The 19,961-nt window shown below is 42.9% G+C and overlaps 1 protein-coding gene across 5 annotated transcripts in view; it reads right to left on the reverse strand.

Moving 5' to 3' along the window:
• GNAO1 (G protein subunit alpha o1) overlaps positions 1 to 19,961 on the reverse strand; it is a 1,237,229-nt gene that overhangs the window by 671,208 nt on the left and 546,060 nt on the right. For all 5 annotated transcript variants that reach the window (XR_004539356.1, XM_033943713.1, XM_033943712.1 and 2 more), the window contains exon 4: positions 12,472 to 12,632. Coding sequence is in view for 4 of the 5 variants with exons in the window: in XM_033943713.1 (XP_033799604.1) it covers positions 12,472 to 12,632 (161 nt within the window). In the remaining variant the exon portion in view is untranslated. The remainder of the gene's footprint in view (positions 1 to 12,471; positions 12,633 to 19,961) is intronic.

Consider the following 19,961-nt stretch of genomic DNA (forward strand, 5'->3'; position numbering starts at 1 on the left):
TCTCTTCTGTTTTATTCTGTTTTTAAGCTTGGCCAATTGAAGTTATGGGCTTTCTCTTTGCTTTGAAGAATGAGCTGATTGTAGCAATGTTTAATGAGAAAGAGAGTGTTATTTAGAGCAAGGAAACACTTCTAAAAACATCTCTCAAATAACATCTGTGGGATGACCAGAAAAAAGCTCATTGGATGGCCTAGACTGCCTAAATAGAATGTATCCTGCTAAAGCCTTTCTGGAGCTTAAACCACATTGATCGCACCTCTACTGTTCTTTTCAAGGAATCTTCCTCCAAACCTACACAGATTGCACATGGGGTCCCCCAAGGATCTATTCTTTCACCCTTACTTTTCAATATTTTTCTTGCACCACTAATGACCTTATGCCAATCTGTAGGCTTTCACGTTTTTGCCTATGCTGATGATATCCAGTTACTGCATCCTCTAAATAATAATAATACAATTGAAATCTCAGCAATTAATGAAAAACTTGACCAAATTTATCATTGGCTGGATACAAACAGATTGGCTCTTAACATTAAAAAAACTAATGTTATGCTTTTTCCATGGAAGGATAGTTTTCCTCTTGTTACTCCTATCTCTATTCAAAATGTCCCCCTTCAATCAGTTGATAATATAAAAATTTTAGGGGTAATTTTCGATAACAAACTTAATTTTCACGATCATATAAGTAACATCATGAAAACTACCTTTTACAGGTTACGTAAAATTCGATCTATTTCTAAATTTCTATGTCCCAAATCACTTAATATCCTGATTCACTCCTTGGTGATGTCTAAAATCGACTATTGCAATTCTCTTTTCAAAGGAATTGCTTTACATGAAATAAAACGTCTTCAAATTATACAAAATTCATCAATTAAGCTAATAACCAAATCTAGAAAGTTTGATCATGTAACACCTCTTCTTAAAAATGCACACTGGCTTCCAGTTATTCACAGAATAACGTATAAACTTTGTATAATTACCTTCAAAACCCTTTATAATATGACCCCTGCTTTCTTATTTAAGTTATTAATTCCATACTCTGCAAAGAGAATTTTAAGATCTAATGAACAAAACTTATTGTCTATTCCTTCATTGAAAATTATAAATACTAGACGACAATTTATTTTTTCATGTACTGCACTGCAGACTTGGAATGCTCTCCCTATATCTTTAAGGGAAGAAAAGGAATTTGGAAAGTTTAAAAGTAACTTAAAAACATTTCTCTTCAAAGATGCCTTTGCAAACTAATTTTATTATCTTACTACCCTACTCTATTTTATTATATTTTTTATTTGTTATCCTCTTGTATTTTCCCTTAATGTCCTCTCTTTACTTTAAATAATTGTATTTCATTCCTCCTCACCTAATGTTATGAATATGTTAAATCGAGTGTAATTTTGTCCTTTAAGTATTTTTATTTATTGTATTGTCACCTAACAAATGTAAATTTTAAAATGTACATCGCTTAGAAGTTTGATTAAGCGATTAATCAAGAAACCTAATAAACTTGAAACTTGTCTATCTAAAGCCTATATGATGCTCAAAGTCCTATGTTTTACACTTCTTATAGGAGCTAATTATACCATTGCTATATAAGTTTCTGTGTAGCACAGGAGTGATGCTTCCACCCTTCTATGCTGATGTTTCCAGTTCAACTCCCAATCAGAACCTCTCAGTTAAAAAGTAATCTTATATTTATCTTTTTAAACATGGCATACTTTGTTACTTTTTTGTTTTTATACTGTTGAAGTATACAATTCTGAAATAATGAAGAAAAAGAATATAACAGGGCAGTGAGATCTACCTTGTTCTGTCTCCTAGCAGAATTAACTTCCATTCACTACCTATAAGGAGTGGTAATAATCAAATCAGAATTGCTAGTATTGGATGGCTGATTATCTAGCACAGCGGATTAGAGTGAAGGTTAGTGTGTAAGCATGTCACATTTTTTCAATATGCACACTGATGTTCCCAGATCAACTCCCACTGAAACTAATATATTAAAAATATCCTTTTAGCCATGGATTGGAGTGCAATCTGGATGTCATCCATCGATATAGGCTCAAAAAGAGTATCATTATCCTCCGTTGTGATAGTAGGGTGCGGTAGATTATCATTCAACATAGTCAATGATGGCACTGAAGCTCTCTCAAAGGTATATAAGCATTGATAAAACTGCTGAAAACAGGACGGTATTCGACCCGGATCAGAGGTTGTATGCCCTTCAGAGTCAACAATCGTGTGTATATTCAATCTCTCTTCCCTAAGTTTTAAGTAATTTTCTAATGCATGTCCATTCTGATTATTATCGCAATAATAGCTAGCAGTCTTCATGAAGGTTGCATTGCCAGCTTTTCTGCTGAGGATCAAGTTATAACTTAGTCGAGCCTGGTGTAATTTTGTGAGAGTATGCATGTCTTAGCTAAAAAGAAAAGAAATCACCTGGGCCAGACGGCCTAACCTCTGACTTCTATAGCACTTTTCAAGATTTGTTGATTCCTCATCTGCTTACCTTATACGAATAACTTATAGAGACTGTCTGTGTATCTGGCTCATTCACAGAAGCAAGCATAATTGTTCTCCCTAAGCCTGGAAAAGATCCACTATATGTATCCAACTATCGTCCTCTATCATTAATCAACGTGGATGCTAAGATATATGCTAAGATTCTGGCCACTAGATTGCAACACATACTGCATAAATTGATTGGGATGGAGCAAAATGGCTTTATGACAGGTAGACTTTCAAGTGATAACACCAGGATGTTTGCAAATGTAATTCAATGTGCTACCCACAGCAATGTACCGACGCTTGCCTTGGCTTTAGATGCAGAGAAAGCATTTGACAGAGTAGAATGGGACTTCATGTTCAATACTCTACAATGGTTTGGATTTGGGCAGGAGTTCATTAAAATGATCAGAGTTTTGTATACTGCCCCTACTACTAATGTACGAATCAATGGGTCATATTCTACTTCATTCCACCCCACGAGAGGCACGAGGCAAGGATGTCCACTCTCACCATTACTCTTCAATCTGGCTTTAGAACCTCTTTTACTTTCCATACGACATAATCCTGATATTGTAGGAATTGAGTGTGGCTCAACTAAAGATAAATATTCCGCTTATGTGGATGATGTTCTCTTATACACTACTCCTGCCTCCCTGACGCCCTCGATGTCAACTATTGAGAACTATGCGCAAGAATCTGGCTACAAACTTAACACTTCCAAAACGGAACTTATGCCCTTAAATAAACTCACTCTGAAATCGGATGTTGAGGCTTTCAATTTTCAGTGGTTGCCTCATAAATTAAAATACCTTGGTGTTCAATTTGGAAACACAATAGACCAAACTATTGAATTAAACATGTCTCACATATTGAAACTAATCCAGTCGCTCACTCTTCAATGGTCGCCTCTGAATCTAACTTGGTGGGGGAGATTGGAAGCCATTAAGATGACCCTCACGCCCAAGATTACTTACACTCTAAGCATGCTTCCGTTCTTTCTGCCGGTTTCCTTTTACAAAAAGGTAGATACGGCACTGTCTCAGTTTCTTTGGAAAAAAAGTACTCCAAGGATTGCCTTGAAGAAGTTGAAGAATAGTAAAGCAGATGGAGGAGTAAATTTTCCGGGCATTTACGACTATCATTGTGCCTTCCTCATGAGGCAAGCTGTCTGTTGGTTACTTCATGATGTTTCACCTGATTTCAATACTATCTGGTGTCAGTTTGAAGAAGAGAAATATGGTCTTTTCTCCTTGCCTTCATTACCTTTTCTCAAGTTGGACAGGTCAACCTGTGCTAATGATCACATATTCACCTCTATGAAACAAGTCGTTCACATCATTGAAAGCTCATTGCATGTTCCTTTGCTGTCGACTCTTCATGCGCCCATCTGGCACAATCCTGACATTAAAATATAGAATACCTCAATTGCTTGGAAATGCTGGCAGCAAGCAGGCGTTTGGAGAATTAATCAATTACTGGATGGAGCCGAGTGGATCCCTTTTCACATGTTGGTATCGCTTTACAAATTACCAACCACATGTCACTACCAATGGCTTCAATTGCAGCATTCATTAAAATTTGTATTAAAGACTAAGAACCTGCTAGTCGCAATGCCTGATATTCTTCAAGTTAGTTCCCCCATATCGCAACATCGTAAAGCAGCATCTCAGTGGTATAAGTGGATAAGATCTGAGAAAATTCAGCAATTGACAGCTCTTGAGTCCAATTGGTTACGGGATGTGGACATAGAAATCGCTACTGCTGTGTGGCCTAATGTTTGGACCAGGATCTCGAAAATATGTCGTCCTTCCACAGACAGACGTTTTTCTTTCTGATGCACAGAGCGTATTGGACTCTTCAGAAATTAGCCAAACTTAATACTGATGCGGAGGGCAAATGTTGGTCCTGTAGTCAAGATACTGGTTCTCTATGCCACATTCTACTAGACCACAGGTGTCAAAGTCGGTCCTCGAGGGCCAGAATCCAGTCGGGTTTTCAGGATTTCCCCAATGAATCTGCATGAGATCTATTTACATGCACTGCTTTCAATGCATATTCATTGGGGAAATCCAGAAAACCCGACTGGATTCCGGCCCTCGAAGAGGGACTTTGACACCCCTGTACTAGACTGTCCACTATTGCATGACTTTTGGAGGTCAGTTTGGCTCGATATCTGCACGATATTACAAATATCATCGCCCTTACTTTTTCCACACTGATATTCGGGGATGAACTTGGCCATTTAGGGCTCTCTGATGATGCCAACAATTTACTCCATTTGTTGCTATTGATAGCTATGAAAATTATCCTATCTAATTGGAAGAATTTAGCTAAAGTGGAACGTGGTATCTGGTGGAACTCAGTATGCTTGATAGCTAAATTTGAACGTGTAGCTGCTGAACACTCTCATGCACTTGGCTGATTTAACAAAATGTGGTCCCCACTGTTGGAGTACTCTATATTGCCTTATCAAACTACTGATTAATTAACCTAGGTCTCTGATCAACTATTTGTGTCACTTTACCTTCCTTCTTTCAGCTGCTTTTCTTACTGCTACTTTTTGTCTGTTCTTTTCCAATGACATTCAGTTTGGACTACCAGAGTTATTGTCACTCTCATGGCTCTTCGCTATATTAGTTTTCTAGTGACTACTGAGGATTGATGTGCCATGTTTCTCTTTCTGTACATTTTTATTCCCTTTTTCCCTTTCCCTTTTATTTTTCTTGTTCTTTGATCTTCAGATGTAATGGAGTTACAATGTGCCTAGCACCTACATTTGTATTATGCATCCTTAGATCTTGTTGTATGCTTCTTTGCTTTCTTATAAAACCCAATAAAACTTTTGAACTGAAAAAAATAAATATCCTTTTAAACATGGTATACTGTGTTTTTATTATCCTTTTAATGATGCTATTCTTTGGGTTTATTATGTTAAAGGTTACAGTCCTGAAATAATGATAACCAATAAAAAACACATTTTTATATATAACATTGTAGGGATGTCTATCTGGCATCTATATTAGGAAAAAGTGGAATTTTAAAACAAATATCAGACGCCTACCCAATGCCTAAGTAACGCTGATTGGCACTTGTGCCGCAAGAACGTCTAAAGCACGCCTAAAACTAGACTTATTTACAGAATCGGGGCCTGAATGCTGCAGTCAGGCCTAATAAGATCAAAAATGTGATTTTTTTTTCCTTACCAAACTTGAGTAAAGGAGGCTGGCCATACATGACCTTGCTAAAACCACAGCTGTCGGGGGTGGAGGACATGAGTATCCTTCAGAAACTGTGAAGTTTGTTTAAAGACCACTTTTTCTGCTAATTTTGATATAAATGAAAGAGTGGAGATGGGGACGAAAGTTAGAGATTATAGAAGGATCCAAATTTTGTTTCTTCAGGATTGGATAGTGATTGCCTAAACTTACTTTTGAATACCAGTTACAGGCATTATCAAAACATGTTTGTTTTTCATATTTAGCCAGTTGAAAATTATATGGTTGATGTTAAGTTCTCATAGTTTCAGAATTATTGCAAATATATTTATTTTCTTTTGCAATTCAGTATACTGTATAGTGGTGTTACTGTAAAATTGTTAGATTGCAGCTGTTGCAAAACTCTTCAGCCAAACTGATCTTTCATTTGGGGAAGTTTTAGAGAGCCTCTCCACTGTTAAAAAGGCTGCACTGGTTACTTTAAGGACCAAGATTAAATTTAAAATGGTGTTTTGTTTTTAAATCAATATGTGATCTCACTTCAGAGTGACTAGTCCCGTGGTCTCAAACTCGTGGCCCAGGGCCACATGTGGCTCACCAGGTACTATTTTGAGACCCTCGGTATGTTTATCATAATCACAAAAGTAAAATAAAACAGTTTCTTGATCATATGTCTCTTTAGCTATAAATTACAATATTATTATTAAGAATTAGCCAAAAGGAAAGATTTAAAAACTATAAAGTTTTACCTCATGCAAAGTTGTCATTTCTTTAATAAGACATTAACTCTTTTTTCTAAGGCCCTCCAAGTACCTACAAATCCAAAATGTGGCCCTGCAAAGGGTTTGAGTTTGAGACCACTGGACTAGTCCATTATTTAAGAATTGCCCAGCATTTTTTTTTCTTGTCAGTGATTAAAGCTACAGCCTCAGCACCCTGAGGTTGTGGGTTCAATCCCACGCTGCTACTTGTGACACTAGGTAAAGTCACTTAATCCCCCCATTGCCCCAGGTACATTAGATAGATTGTGAGCCCACCAGAACAGACAGGGAAAAATGCTTGAGTACCTGAATAAATGCATGTAAACCGTTCTGAGCTCCCCTGGGAGAACGGTATAGAAAATTGAATAAATAAATAAATAAATAAAACTAGATTTTCCTTCTTTTAAAAAAATTTCATTGAAAATTCTACCTTTGCCTATCAGGGAGTTTCTATTTGGAATCAGATTTTTCTCCAAATTAGACAAACTGTTATCTTCATAATGTTTTTAAAACTTATTTATTTGAATTAGAAAAATGTTTTCTTTCTAGAATTATTTTGATGTTCTCTTAATTGTTGAGCTCATCTTGAATTGTAATCCACACTGAACCCAATGGGATAGAAGAGGAACAACTGACTTCACAAAGACTTGTACCTACTTTTTCTGTTACAATTTTTTTTAAAAACTAAAATAACGTGAAGGGCATAATCAAAAACAATGTCTAAGTCCCCTTTGGCCTAAGGCCCTAGGCGCAAAATGTAGGCAGCAAGGAAATGTCCATTCACGAAAAAACTATCCAGAATGTGGACCTATCTGTACATTCAGCAGTTTAATCGCCCACACAGCACTATGTGTATGCTTACAACACATTCCCGACCAAAAAATTGGCCAAGTCCCAAACGCCAAAAACAAGACCTTTTAGGCAAAGGAGGGACCAGTCCTTTGCCTAATAGCATGATTCTCTAACTGGCATCTATCATAAACAACGCTGGTTAGAGAATCATGGATCCATGTCCCCCCCCCCCGCAACAATCACAGCAGGAGAAATGCCCAATCTCTCCTGCCAGACATCCGCCCCCCCCCCCCCGAAGTGCTCTTCACCGGCAGGAGGGATGCCCAGTCCCTCCTGCCAGACTCCTCTAACCCCACCTGGGACCCCCCCTATCCTTTTTTTGACGGTCAGCCAGCTATGTCCTCCCTCTGTCCGTCTAGCAGGCCTGCCTTCATCTGAATGGCAGGCCTGCCCCTTCCCAGTGCATTGTGGGATGCACCAGGGAGGGGCCTAGGGCTTGATTAGCCCAGGCGCCTAAGACCCCACCCATAGGAGAGGTCTTAGGCACCTAGGCCATCCAGAATCTTAGATTCTAATTTTCCCATCAGAGTGTGGCCATTAATGCGTGAGGCACTAGTTCCTCTATTTTGTAAGTGATACATTAAACCTACACTAATTGGTTAGTGTGTGGCAATACTGACGCACTAACTGATTTGCATATTGAGTAGAGTTTTGGTTCTACCCTGCTCATAGGTGCACCAAAATGATAATAATTGTACAAATATTTCCGATAAAATATTGTTTATTAAAATTTAACAGACAGTCCTGTTTCAAGGCATTCATTTGTACAATGGAGGAACAAGTCAGAGTGTAAATGCAACTTCCCTGACTTAACGCCCTCAAAATTCCGTTCTGCTAGGTTCACTTAAATATACCTAATACATGACGACATTTTTCTGCCTGCATATAATTGGTCAAGAATACTTGATACCATATAAGGCGCTTGCATGCATATTTGGGGAGTGTCTGTCCCCTTCACACAAGAATTCCTAAAAGTTACATTTTAATACTAACTTGTCTAATAAAGAAAAAGTACAGAAGAAACCAAGAAAAAGTATTACAATATACTTACAGAGAAAAAAAAATTATCCATACATACAGCTTTAAATCATTTCTCCTTAACAGTCAAACTGCTGCTCCCTTGTTACTGAGTCACTTAAGAGCATGCACTGAAAATCCTGTGTCTCAGTGAAAGAGAAGGGGAGTGGCCAATCCACTCCCACAAAACCTACATTTTCCTATATGACTCCTCCAGTACAATTTTTAGAGGTAATTATATTTCAATCTGAACCCTTGAATAAGAAAGTTCCTACATTAATAGTTTAGTAAAATTTTATTCATCATATATGCATTTTGTATATCCAATTAGCATTTCTAATTTTACCCTGCAAAAAAGGAGAGGGAACCCTCTCCCCTGGAATGTAATCTCTGTAGTAAGAGGAAAAGTCCATCTTTGTAGCAACCAGGTCAAAAGCCAAACTTTATCTGCCATAGGTCTTTGGAAATTAGACTGGGCACACATTGAAACAATGGAACTTCATAAAACTAAGCTACAGCCTGAGTGTATCTGCCACAGGTCTTCAACAGAACTTATACATAAATTCTAGTAACCTGAGAGAAGGCCTACCGTATTTTCGCGGATATAACGCACGCGTTTTTACCTACCGCGCATACCCCTCGCGCGTTATATGCCTGAGCGCGGTATACAAAAGTTTTTAAACATAGTTCCCACCCCGCCCGACGCCCGATTCACCCCCCCAGCAGGACCGCTCGCACCCCCACCCCGAACGACCGCTCGCACGCGCTCCCACCCGCACCCGCATCCACGATCGGAGCAAGAGGGAGCCCAAGCCCTCTTGCCCGGCCGACTCCCCGATGTCCGATACATCCGCCCCCCGGCAGGACCACTCGCACCCCCACCCCGAAGGACCGCCGACTTCCCGACAATATCGGGCCAGAAGGGAGCCCAAACCCTCCTGGCCACGGCGACCCCCTAACCCCACCCCGCACTACATTACGGGCAGGAGGGATCCCAGGCCCTCCTGCCCTCGACGCAAACCCCCCCCCCCCCCCCAACGACCGCCCCCCCCCCAAGAACCTCCGACCGCCCCCCCAGCCGACCCGCGACCCCCCTGGCCGACCCCCACGACCCCCCCCACCCCCCTTCCCCGTACCTTTGGTAGTTGGCCGGACAGACGGGAGCCAAACCCGCCTGTCCGGCAGGCAGCCAACGAAGGAATGAGGCCGGATTGGCCCATCCGTCCTAAAGCTCCGCCTACTGGTGGGGCCTAAGGCGCGTGGGCCAATCAGAATAGGCCCTGGAGCCTTAGGTCCCACCTGGGGGCGCGGCCTGAGGCACATGGGCCCAACCCGACCATGTGTCTCAGGCCGCGCCCCCAGGTGGGACCTAAGGCTCCAGGGCCTATTCTGATTGGCCCACGCGCCTTAGGCCCCACCAGTAGGCGGAGCTTTAGGACGGATGGGCCAATCCGGCCTCATTCCTTCGTTGGCTGCCTGCCGGACAGGCGGGTTTGGCTCCCGTCTGTCCGGCCAACTACCAAAGGTACGGGGAAGGGGGGTGGGGGGGTCGTGGTGGTCGGCCAGGGGGGTCGTGGGTCGGCTGGGGGGGTGGTCGGAGGTTCTTGGGGGGGGCGGTCGTTGGGGGGGGAGGGGGGTTTGCGTCGAGGGCAGGAGGGCCTGGGATCCCTCCTGCCCGTAATGTAGTGCGGGGTGGGGTTAGAGGGTCGCCGTGGCCAGGAGGGTTTGGGCTCCCTTCTGGCCCAACTACACAAAGGTACGGGGAAGGCGGGTGGGGGTGTCATGGGGGTCGGCCAGGGGGGTCGCGGGTCGGCTGGGGGACGGGCGGAGGTTCTTGGGGGGGGCGGTCATTGGGGGGAGGGGGTTTGCGTCGAGGGCAGGAGGGCCTGGGATCCCTCCTGCCCGTAATGTAGTGCGGGGTGGGGTTAGGGGGTCGCCGTGGCCAGGAGGGTTTGGGCTCCCTCCTGGCCCGATATTGTTGGGGAGTCGGCGGTCCTTCGGGGTGAGGGTGCGAGTGGTCCTGCCGGGGGGGGGGATGTATCGGACGTCGGGGGGGGCATCAGGCTTTCAGGATGGGGACAGACCTTCAAGGGGGGACAGGACTTCAAGGGGGGACAGTGCACGGAAAGTCAGGGGGGGTGAACGGAGAGTCGGGACAGCGCACGGAAAGTCAGGGCAGTGCACGGAAGTCAGGGGGGGTGAACGGAGAGTCGGGACAGCGCACGGAAAGTCAGGGCAGTGCACGGAAGTCAGGGGGGGGTGAACGGAGAGTCGGGACAGCGCACGGAAAGTCAGGGCGGGCGAAAGGAGCGTCGGGCATCATGCGCGGTATACCCGTGAGCGCGGTATACAAAAGTTTTTGTACATGTCAATGTGATTTCTGCGCGCTATACCCGTGTGCGCGTTTTACACGGGTGCGCGTTATATCCGCGAAAATACGGTACTCCTGTTTCCAGTGACCTCAGCACAAAACACATATTTGTCTTATCTGGTTTGTGTTCTGGAATATCCAATTGTAATTTTAAATAGCCATTTATAAACCCTTCTCCTCTGCCCTTGGATTAGGTCCTTATCTTATAAATCAAACCCTGACTAGTAAATCCAGAGCAATGGGAGGAAAATATAATGACTATTTTATTTTTCATGCTTGCCCATTTTACCACATATCTGTCCATTTTTAATAGGCTGCCATGCCCAGGTTCAAAAGGGCCACATCAATATATATGCCCACTCTCTGCCCCCCCCCTCCCACGACTTGGCCCTTGCATATTTTTTTATGTGAAGGGTAGCGTGCACACAAGGCAAAATTACCACAGGATTCCTCAGCATGCCCCACAGTATGCCATTTTTTGATGTAGTAAGCATGTGTTAGTGCTTACTGCAGTTTAGTAAAAGGGCCCCTAAGTGAAATACAGTGGTACCTTGGATTACGAGCATAATCTGTTCCAGGAGCATGCTCGTAATCCAAAATGCTCGTTTATCAAAGCGAGTTTCCCCATAGGAAATAATGGAAACTCGCTTTGATGCGTTCCCCCCCCCGAGAACCGGCATTGCTCCCCTTGAAGGCCCCCCCTGAGATCAGGCACCCCCCCTGCCTCGATTCGACCCCCCCGCCACGATTGGGCACCCCCCTGCCACGATCCGACCCCCCCGACACGATTGGGCACCCCCCCGACACGATCCGACATCCCCCCGACACAATTTGGCACCCCCCCGCCGCTTCTTACCCTCATTTGGGCACTTTTGAAAATCGGCTTCCTCCTCTGCTGGGCCTTGAGCATCTGAGCATGCTCAAGGCCTGCGAGTTCATGTTCAGAACATGAACTCGCAGGTCTTGAGCATGCTCAGATGCTCAAGGCCCAGCAGAGGAGAAGGCCGATTTTCAAGAGTGCCCAGATGAGGGTATGAAGTGGCAGGGGGGGTGCCCAATTGTGGCGGGGGGGTCGGATCGTGGCGGGGGGGGGTGCCGGATTGCGGGGGGGGGGGGGGGTGCTCGTAAATTGAGCCATGCTCGGTTTCCGAGGCACCGATTTTGCAAATGTTTTGCTCGTCTTGCAAAACACTCGCAAACCGGTGCACTCGTAAACCGAGGTACCACTGTAAATGTAAATGTATGTATAGTTTTCAGTGGGTCAAATTTTAAAGGGAAAACACAGAAAATTCTGCAGTCTACATAGTGAAATGCACATTTTTTCAATTGTTTGTATGGGTGCCATTTTATAGATGCTGTAATACAGAAGAAGCCAATAGTAGGCTTGAGGAATACAGATTTTTATTTTCATTATCAGCTCTGGTTTTGTTCATCGATGGTGTTATATGTTTGAGGTTATCATATACATATTACTTTTATTAGATGACCCCTGACAGACATTTCATGCCAAAACACGGCCCATGTCAGGTCCAGCAACAAAACTCCATTTGATTGTCTTAAACCCTATAAGCCCTTGGTGCTTTTTGTGTTCGGTTCATGTGATGTATTTTGACCCTCTTTTACATTTCTCTACATTTTGCTTAATGACAGCAGTTATAAAATTACCTCCATAATGTGTAAAATAAATATGGCTATTCTGATCTCCAAATCAATATACTGCATATAACAGGAAAATTACGTACTATTTAGCAGAGTCATTAAGTTGATATTCCCGGGACCGGTTAAAGCATTCCTGGATTCCAGAATCTGCCCAGAGTCTCATCATGGCTGACAGCAGCTCTGAAGAGAAAGGTTCAGTATCTTCCATCCGACTTACCACATCACATACCATTTTTGCATCAGCCTGATGTGAAAAGTCAAAAATGTAGTACTCCAAATAAGTCAATAAGAAAAATAGTATACTGTAATCATACAAAAAACAATATCTGTCTAAAAATATGGTTCAGAGATAGTCAATCAAGCAAAGACATCAGGAAAACTGATAGCAAAAACAAAAGACCAATATAGACAAGAACAAATGCAACTGTTATGTGCATAGGGCCTGATTCTATATAGGTCACCTAAGAAACTGGTGCTGATTAGTGCAACGCTAAACTCGATTCTATAAAAGTTAGGTGCATTGTATATAATCAAGCTTAGCGCTGCCTAAATGGCATTAGGCAATACTAGGCATCCTAACTTTTGGTGCACCATATATACAGTATGCCAGAATTTTCTTGGGCTAACGGCTAGATTCACTAAGCAAACCGATCGTGTACCGATTGGTTTGTGATCCTTTAACAAGCAAATTTCCCTCGGGCCTGATTCATTAACCTCTCCTGCGATCCGCTTCAAATCTGTGCAAGCAAATGAGGAGAAACGCATGCATATTGGACAGCGATGCGACTCATCAACCAAAAATGTAAAACCGATTGGGCTGGCCAATCAATCTAAGAAGCGACTGCTGGAGAGCAGTCGAAAACGTCTTTCTAACTCTCCAGCCCTGTTCTCTGCATGCCCCGATGCTCTTCTCCGGCCTGCTCTGCCCCATGCTCTTCTCTTGCCTGCCCAAGGGAGGAGCCTGAGGCGCCTCAGCCAATCAGGGCCTTAGGCCCCTTCCCATGTATCAGATGATGCGCTGGGGCGTGGTCTAAGGCTGCTAAGGCGTAGTTAAGAGCAGCAGGATCAAGAGGACTTTGCGCTTCCTCCTGCTCCCAAAGATATGCATGGGGAGGCCTAAGGAGCATGAGGGACCGAGCACCCCTCTTGCTCCCGAAGATGGAGCCGAAGTGGCCTAAGGAGCAGGAGGGACTGGGCACCCCTCATGCTCCCATCGATTAGTAAGGTACGCCGGGCGGGTGGGGCACGGCTGCAGGGCCTGACCTGGGGTGGGCTGGTCATGGGTGAGCCAGTGGGCCGGTCAGAGTTGATTCAGGGGGAGTGTTGAACCGGGCTGGGGTGTCAGGCTACTGCAGACTCTCCTGCTTGCCCTGCTCTGCCCTGATCTCTCCTGTATGCTCGCCCCGACTCTCCTGCTCTCTGCCACCGTTTCCCACAGTGCAGGCCTGCTTTGAAACCACTGGCTTGCACTGCGGGGAAGGGCCTACTAATCAATTAAGTTAGGCTATATTGGCTAGGCTCGCCGATGTAGGTGCTTAACTTTAGGTGGCATTTATAAAATTGGGGGAATACAGCCTTCTGGTTGATGGACCTTTTTTACTGCTTGATGATCGAATACCTACTGGAAAGAACATAAAATGTTGCATTTTGGAATTTGGATTTTTTGTTTGCACACAGAAATTATTATTGAAGGAAACAAATATACTCTCCAGAGAGAAAACATATTGTCTTCAAAACATTACATAAAGGAAATATAGTAAAGTCAAAAAGAAACAACTGGGCCAATATTCAGAGCAGGTTATATACATGTTCCTTGCCAGTGAATATATAACATGATTAGCTAGCAAATGCATAAATTGCTTATTCATATATTTTCAAAAAATTATACATAAGAACATAAGAATTGCCATCTCTGGATCAGACCTTTGGTCTATCAAGTCCGGCGATTCGCACACGCGGAGGCCCAGCCAGGTGTACACCTGGAGTAATTTTAGTCACCCATATCCCTCTATGCCACTCGTAAGGAGATGTGCATCTAGTTTGCTTTTAAATCCTAGAACGGTGGATTCCGCAATAACCTCCTCTGGGAGAGCATTCGTTGGGAGGACAACAAACTGGGTAACACAATGGGTGATTTCAACTAGAGATAAAATTCCTTGATGAAATCAAGGACTGCTTTATGGAGCAGCAGGTTCAGAAACTGACAAGAGGCAAAGCAATTCTAGAACTACCGTGTTTCCACGAAAATAAGCCCTAGCATGATTTTCGGGGTAGGTCTTAAATAAGCCCTACCCCCAAAATAAGCCCTAGTTGCCGGCAGCAGTGCTCCCTTCCTCTCCTCCACCCCAATTCTTCCTCTTTCCTTTCTCTCCCCCACATGTGCGGCATCTTTCATCCCCTCTTACCCATTCCCTCCCTCCCATTCCATCCTATCTCTCTCCCGAGCAGCATCTTTCTATCACCCCCTTGTGCAGCCAAACCCCCACTAACACTTCCATCTCTCCCTTCCATTAGAACGCCGCCGCCGAGACCGATATACTTTGCAAATGGCAGTGTTGGCAAAAATCTAATCAGGCTGCTTCGTGGCGTTCTCCCTCCCGGGCGTTCCATGTGCCGCATTGCTAATGACATCAGTGATGTGGCAGAGGAATGCCTGGGAGGGAGAAGGCCGCAAAGCAGTCTGATTAGATTTTTGCTAACGCTGCTGTTTGCAAAGTATATCAGACTTGCGGTCGGCAGCATTCTAATGGGAGGGAGAGATGGAAGTGTCAGCGGGGATTTGGCTGCACAATGGGGTGATAGAAAGATGCTGCTCGGGAGAGAGATGGGATGGAATGGGAGGGAGGTAATGGGTAAGAGGGGATGAAAGATGCAGCACATGTGGGGGAGAGAAAGGAAAGAGGAAGAATTGGGGTGGAGGAGAGGAAGGGAGAGATAACTGAACATGAAAAAAAGACCTACCCCAAAAATAAGAACTAGAGCGTTTTTTGGGCCCAAAATTAATAAAAGACCACTTATTTTCAGGGAAACACGGGTAGCTCTTAGTGGAGCACATGAATTGGTGCAGGAGATAATGGTGTTGGGGCCACTTGATAACGGTGACAACATATACATAATATAACATTATTCTTCTATAACTCCTCAAACATTTCTAGGCGGTTTACACAGGAGAGCTGGACACTCAGCGAAATACAAATAGTTAAAAGAAATACAACATTTTTCCTATATATAAACAGTGTCAAATTTTTGTTATCAATCAGTTAAGAAATTAATTTATCAAACTGCACAGTCTTAATTTGAAGTAATCCCTGGAATAAGTTCACACAAGAAATCTAATACAACAGAATTAAAATTTTAAAAAGGTGATTATGATAACATGAGAGTGGTAAAAAAGAAACATAAGGAAGCAGATGCAAAGGTCAAAAATAGACATCAGGCATGGATGTTATTCCAAAATACCATCCTGGAAGCCCAGACTACATATATTCCATGTATTAAAAAAGGAGGAAGACATGTTTAACTAGTACAATGAAGAAACTGACTGAAAATAATTACACAGCACAAGGAATGTCAAGTCAAATGCAAGGTGCTATTATTAAGGAAGGAAAAGAGAGACCCTGAAAAGAAGATTGCACTGAAAGCATAAACACACAATAAAAACTTTAAGAATATTAAAAGCAAGAAGCCAGGATGAGAATCAGTTGGACTGCTAGACTGGTGTTTCTGAACTCGGTCCTGTTGTACCTCTTTGCCAGTCAGGTTTTCAAGATATCCACAATGAATATGCATGAAAGAAATTTGCATATAATGGAGGCAGTGTATGCAAATCAAGTTGATGCAAATTCAATAAACATGACTGGCAAGGGGGTACTCCAGGACCGAGTTCAGAAATACTGCTAGACGACCAAGTGATAAAAGGGACTCTTACGGAAGACAAAGCCATTGAAGAGAGATTAAATTAATTATTTGCCTTGGTTTTCACCAAGGAAGATGTGGGAGAGTTACTGGTGCCAGAAATGGTATTCAATTCTGATGAATCAGAGAAACTCTTACAAATTTCTGTAACACTACAAGATGTAATGGGTCAATTTGACAAATTGAACAGTAGCAAATCACCTGGACAACCCTTTAAGAAATGTCATAACATTTTTTTAACTTTTAGACTCGTTGAATCTTACAAGTCCCACTGTCTTATGATTTTAAATCTGTTATGAATGAAAATTCGTAAAAGAGAGGTTACAATACTACACTCATCTCTATAAAGGGAATGTTAGGATTAAATGCATATATGGGGCCACAACAGGTACAGATAAAAAGAACAGACTTTGAAGGAAAGGTAGACATAGCAGTTCTTCCTAAAATACCACATGAGTTGGTCTTTGGCTCATTTCCTCCCTAGTTTTAAAACTTGTCAGTGGGCCATAGCCAGATGCATCCAAAGAAACAGAGAAGGCCGGATCTTCCATGGCTTCTGTTAAATTTAACATATGACTAAAGGAAAATGTGACAATGGGGCTGAAGGTGGTGCCCTTTCTATCATCTTCTGACATTGTGGGCAACTTAAGCAGTATTTCTTAACTTCTCTGTACACTCCAGGCCAATAAAATCTCTCCAGTATTTGTTATTGGATGTTGAGGACTCCTTTGTGTCCGACAAGCAGATGGTCATGTGCTAGCTACATGACTATCTTCCTAAAAGATTGAGGTATAAGCAACTGGCTTTTTACCTTCTCGAAGTGTAGGATTCATTTTGGGTAGCCTGCCAGGCCTGTTTTAGTGTGGGATTGGCCCTCTGTTCCTGAGGAAAACTCGGGAACTTCTCAAGAACCTCTCTTAAGGATTGAGTGCGTATTGCTATACTGGCACAGCAGCCTCTGGACATATGCCCTATTCTGTCTTTCTTGTCGATTGGCCTTGGGTATCCTAGTTTTCCCTGGTGGCCCTAGAATGTTATCTTCAAACAGAAAAATATTCCCCAGGGTCTGTCCTTCATCCCTTTGTTGGACTTGGGCTCTTCTGGCTATGGCCCACTGACAAGTTTTAAAACTAGGGAGGAAATGAGCCTAAGACCAACTCATATGGTATTTTAGGAAGAACTGCTATGTCTACCTTTCCTTCAAAATCTGTTCCTTTTATCTGTACCTGTTGTGGCCCCATATATGCATTTAATCCTAACATTCCCTTTATAGAGATGAGAGTAGTGTTGTAATCTCTCTTTTACGAATTGCCAACACTTTCCCGAGATCATGGATTGGTCTGCCCCTGAGTCTAGGAGGGTTTGAAGGGGGATGCCTTCAACTTTCACTACTTGTACAAACAGGGATTTACCTGCTAACCCCTTACTACTCACCAAACCCCTCCTTTCATGATAGTCTCTTTTGAGGTGACCTGTTTTACCATACAGAAAATATTCACCACCCCTTTGCATCTTATAACTAGGCCCGTCAGGCATGATCGTGTAGCAGTGTGTTTGAGGGAGGCTTACCCATTTTGGTAGTCCTCTGGGCCTCTAGATAGAACTCAGTATAACAGGTAGCATCCTCTAAGGTCTGAACCCCTTGTTTTATCAATCCTCCCCTCATTTTTATGGGTAGGGCATATAAGAATCTCTAATATTACTTCATTCATCACTTGAGCTACAGATTTCTCTTCTGGCTCTAACCACTTATATGCAAAGTCCTTCCACTTTTGTTGCTAGGGCTCGGGGTCTCTCCTCTTTACCCTATACTGTCTCCCTGAAACACCTTCTGTAATGGTCTTTTGTTAGTCCTAACCTGTCTTTGATAGCAACTTTGACCATATTATAATCCCCTGCTTGAACAGGTGATAAGGCTCTGTAGGTTGCCAAGGCTTCTTCAGTGAGACAGCTTTTCAGCCCAGTGTTTTGGGGCCACCAAGCTGCAGTAGCAATCCTTTCAAAGGTAATGAAGAAGTCTTCGACTTAATCAGTGGAATCCATTTTTTCCAGTGTTAGGGCTGCTGAACCTCCAGGGGCATGAAGAAAGGTTCCTATTCTGGAGGCTGAAAGTTCTGGGTTTCTCTGTATCAGTTCCCCAGTATTTTCTTATCTTTTGTTCCAGAATCATTAGTAAAGAATTTTGTTGTTCTTTAGCTGCTTCTACCACTTCTTGCAGAGCTCTCTGTGAGCTTTCCTGTTGTTTCTGACATTGTGCAGCCATCCACTGAAACATGTCTTTGGCTTCCATGTTGCAAATTCTTTACTTTCTTGCTTCTGCTACTTAAATGTGATAGTCTTTTGATATCCCATGTTTCCTCAAAGAGAGTTATATGAATAAAGTTTATTTCTCACCTGAAGCTGGATAGAGTCCAAACCAGCTCTCCTTTGCCTGGTAAAAGATCCTCTGTTAGCTGAGGTCAATCACCTATTTTTATCAGCACAATCTGTGAAGTTTTCCAGTTTAAAACAAATAACTTTTATAGTCCTACAAAGAGAAAGGTAAGTTCCTTTAGCAGTGTCTTCCCTTCAGACACTGCTCACTGGTTTCTTTTATTGGCAATTCCAAGTCAATAGGTTTTTAAACCAGTAAAAATAAACTTTTTAATCCAAAAAGAAAGGTAAGTTCCTTTGGCAGTGACTTTTCTCCAGGCACTGCCCACTGATTTCTTTTAGCAACAACTCCCAGTCAATATGCTTTTAAACCAACAGAAATAAACTTTATAATTCAAAAAGAAAGGTAAGTTTGTACAGCAGTGGCTTTTCAAAGCACTTATATATCCTTCAGTCTTTACTTCCTTTGCTGTTGAGCCACAGCACATTCCATCTCCTCCACTTCATTTCAAGTGTCCTCCGCCTGCCAGCCCATTCAATCGGCTCTAGCTCTGGCTCACCACCTCTTTGTTCCAGCTATGTGTCATTTATCTGGGAGTCTACAACTGATGGGGGATGAGTTGGACTCAGCAAGTGAGAAACAGGAAAAACCTGGGATGGCCTGCTATATTGTCTATGGAGCCAAGGATATTGTGCTTCTTACCTCTCTAGCTCCTCCTGTTGTTATGAATGAGAATAATCTCCTATGGTGGAATTAGCACTTGGAGCTTCCTGTAGGAGTGAACTCTCTAGTGAATCAACTTCTTGAGTTCTTTTTAACAAGGTATCCAAAGAAGGAGGGGGGGGGGGGTTCCTACCAGTCTATGGGGAATCTTCATTACAATACCCAGCTGCTTGTGGATTATACACCCCACACATTCCCTGGATATCTGTAGAGTCTCAGCAATTATTTTAGCCAATATTCTCCAATCTGTCCAAATCAGGTCATGAACATAAGTCCACAATTTCAGGAGCTGATACCGTTTGAAGTCTCACAGACCTTGCTGTATCTTCGGTCTCAAAATCTCCACACTGAAGATTTGTACACCACTTCTTCACTATGGAGTATGATGGGCATTTGTCACTCAATGTTTGCATCATACATTTATGCATTTCCTTTGGAGTTTTCTTCTGCAGGAATAGGAACTTATTCCATACTTTACGTGGGCACGTTTCAATCAATGATCTGAAACAATGTCAAGACATAGCATTATGATTCTGCAAATTGGCACTTGGCAAAATAAAA

This window comes from Geotrypetes seraphini, chromosome 4 (assembly GCF_902459505.1).
Source record: "Geotrypetes seraphini chromosome 4, aGeoSer1.1, whole genome shotgun sequence".
Lineage (NCBI taxonomy): Eukaryota > Metazoa > Chordata > Amphibia > Gymnophiona > Dermophiidae > Geotrypetes > Geotrypetes seraphini.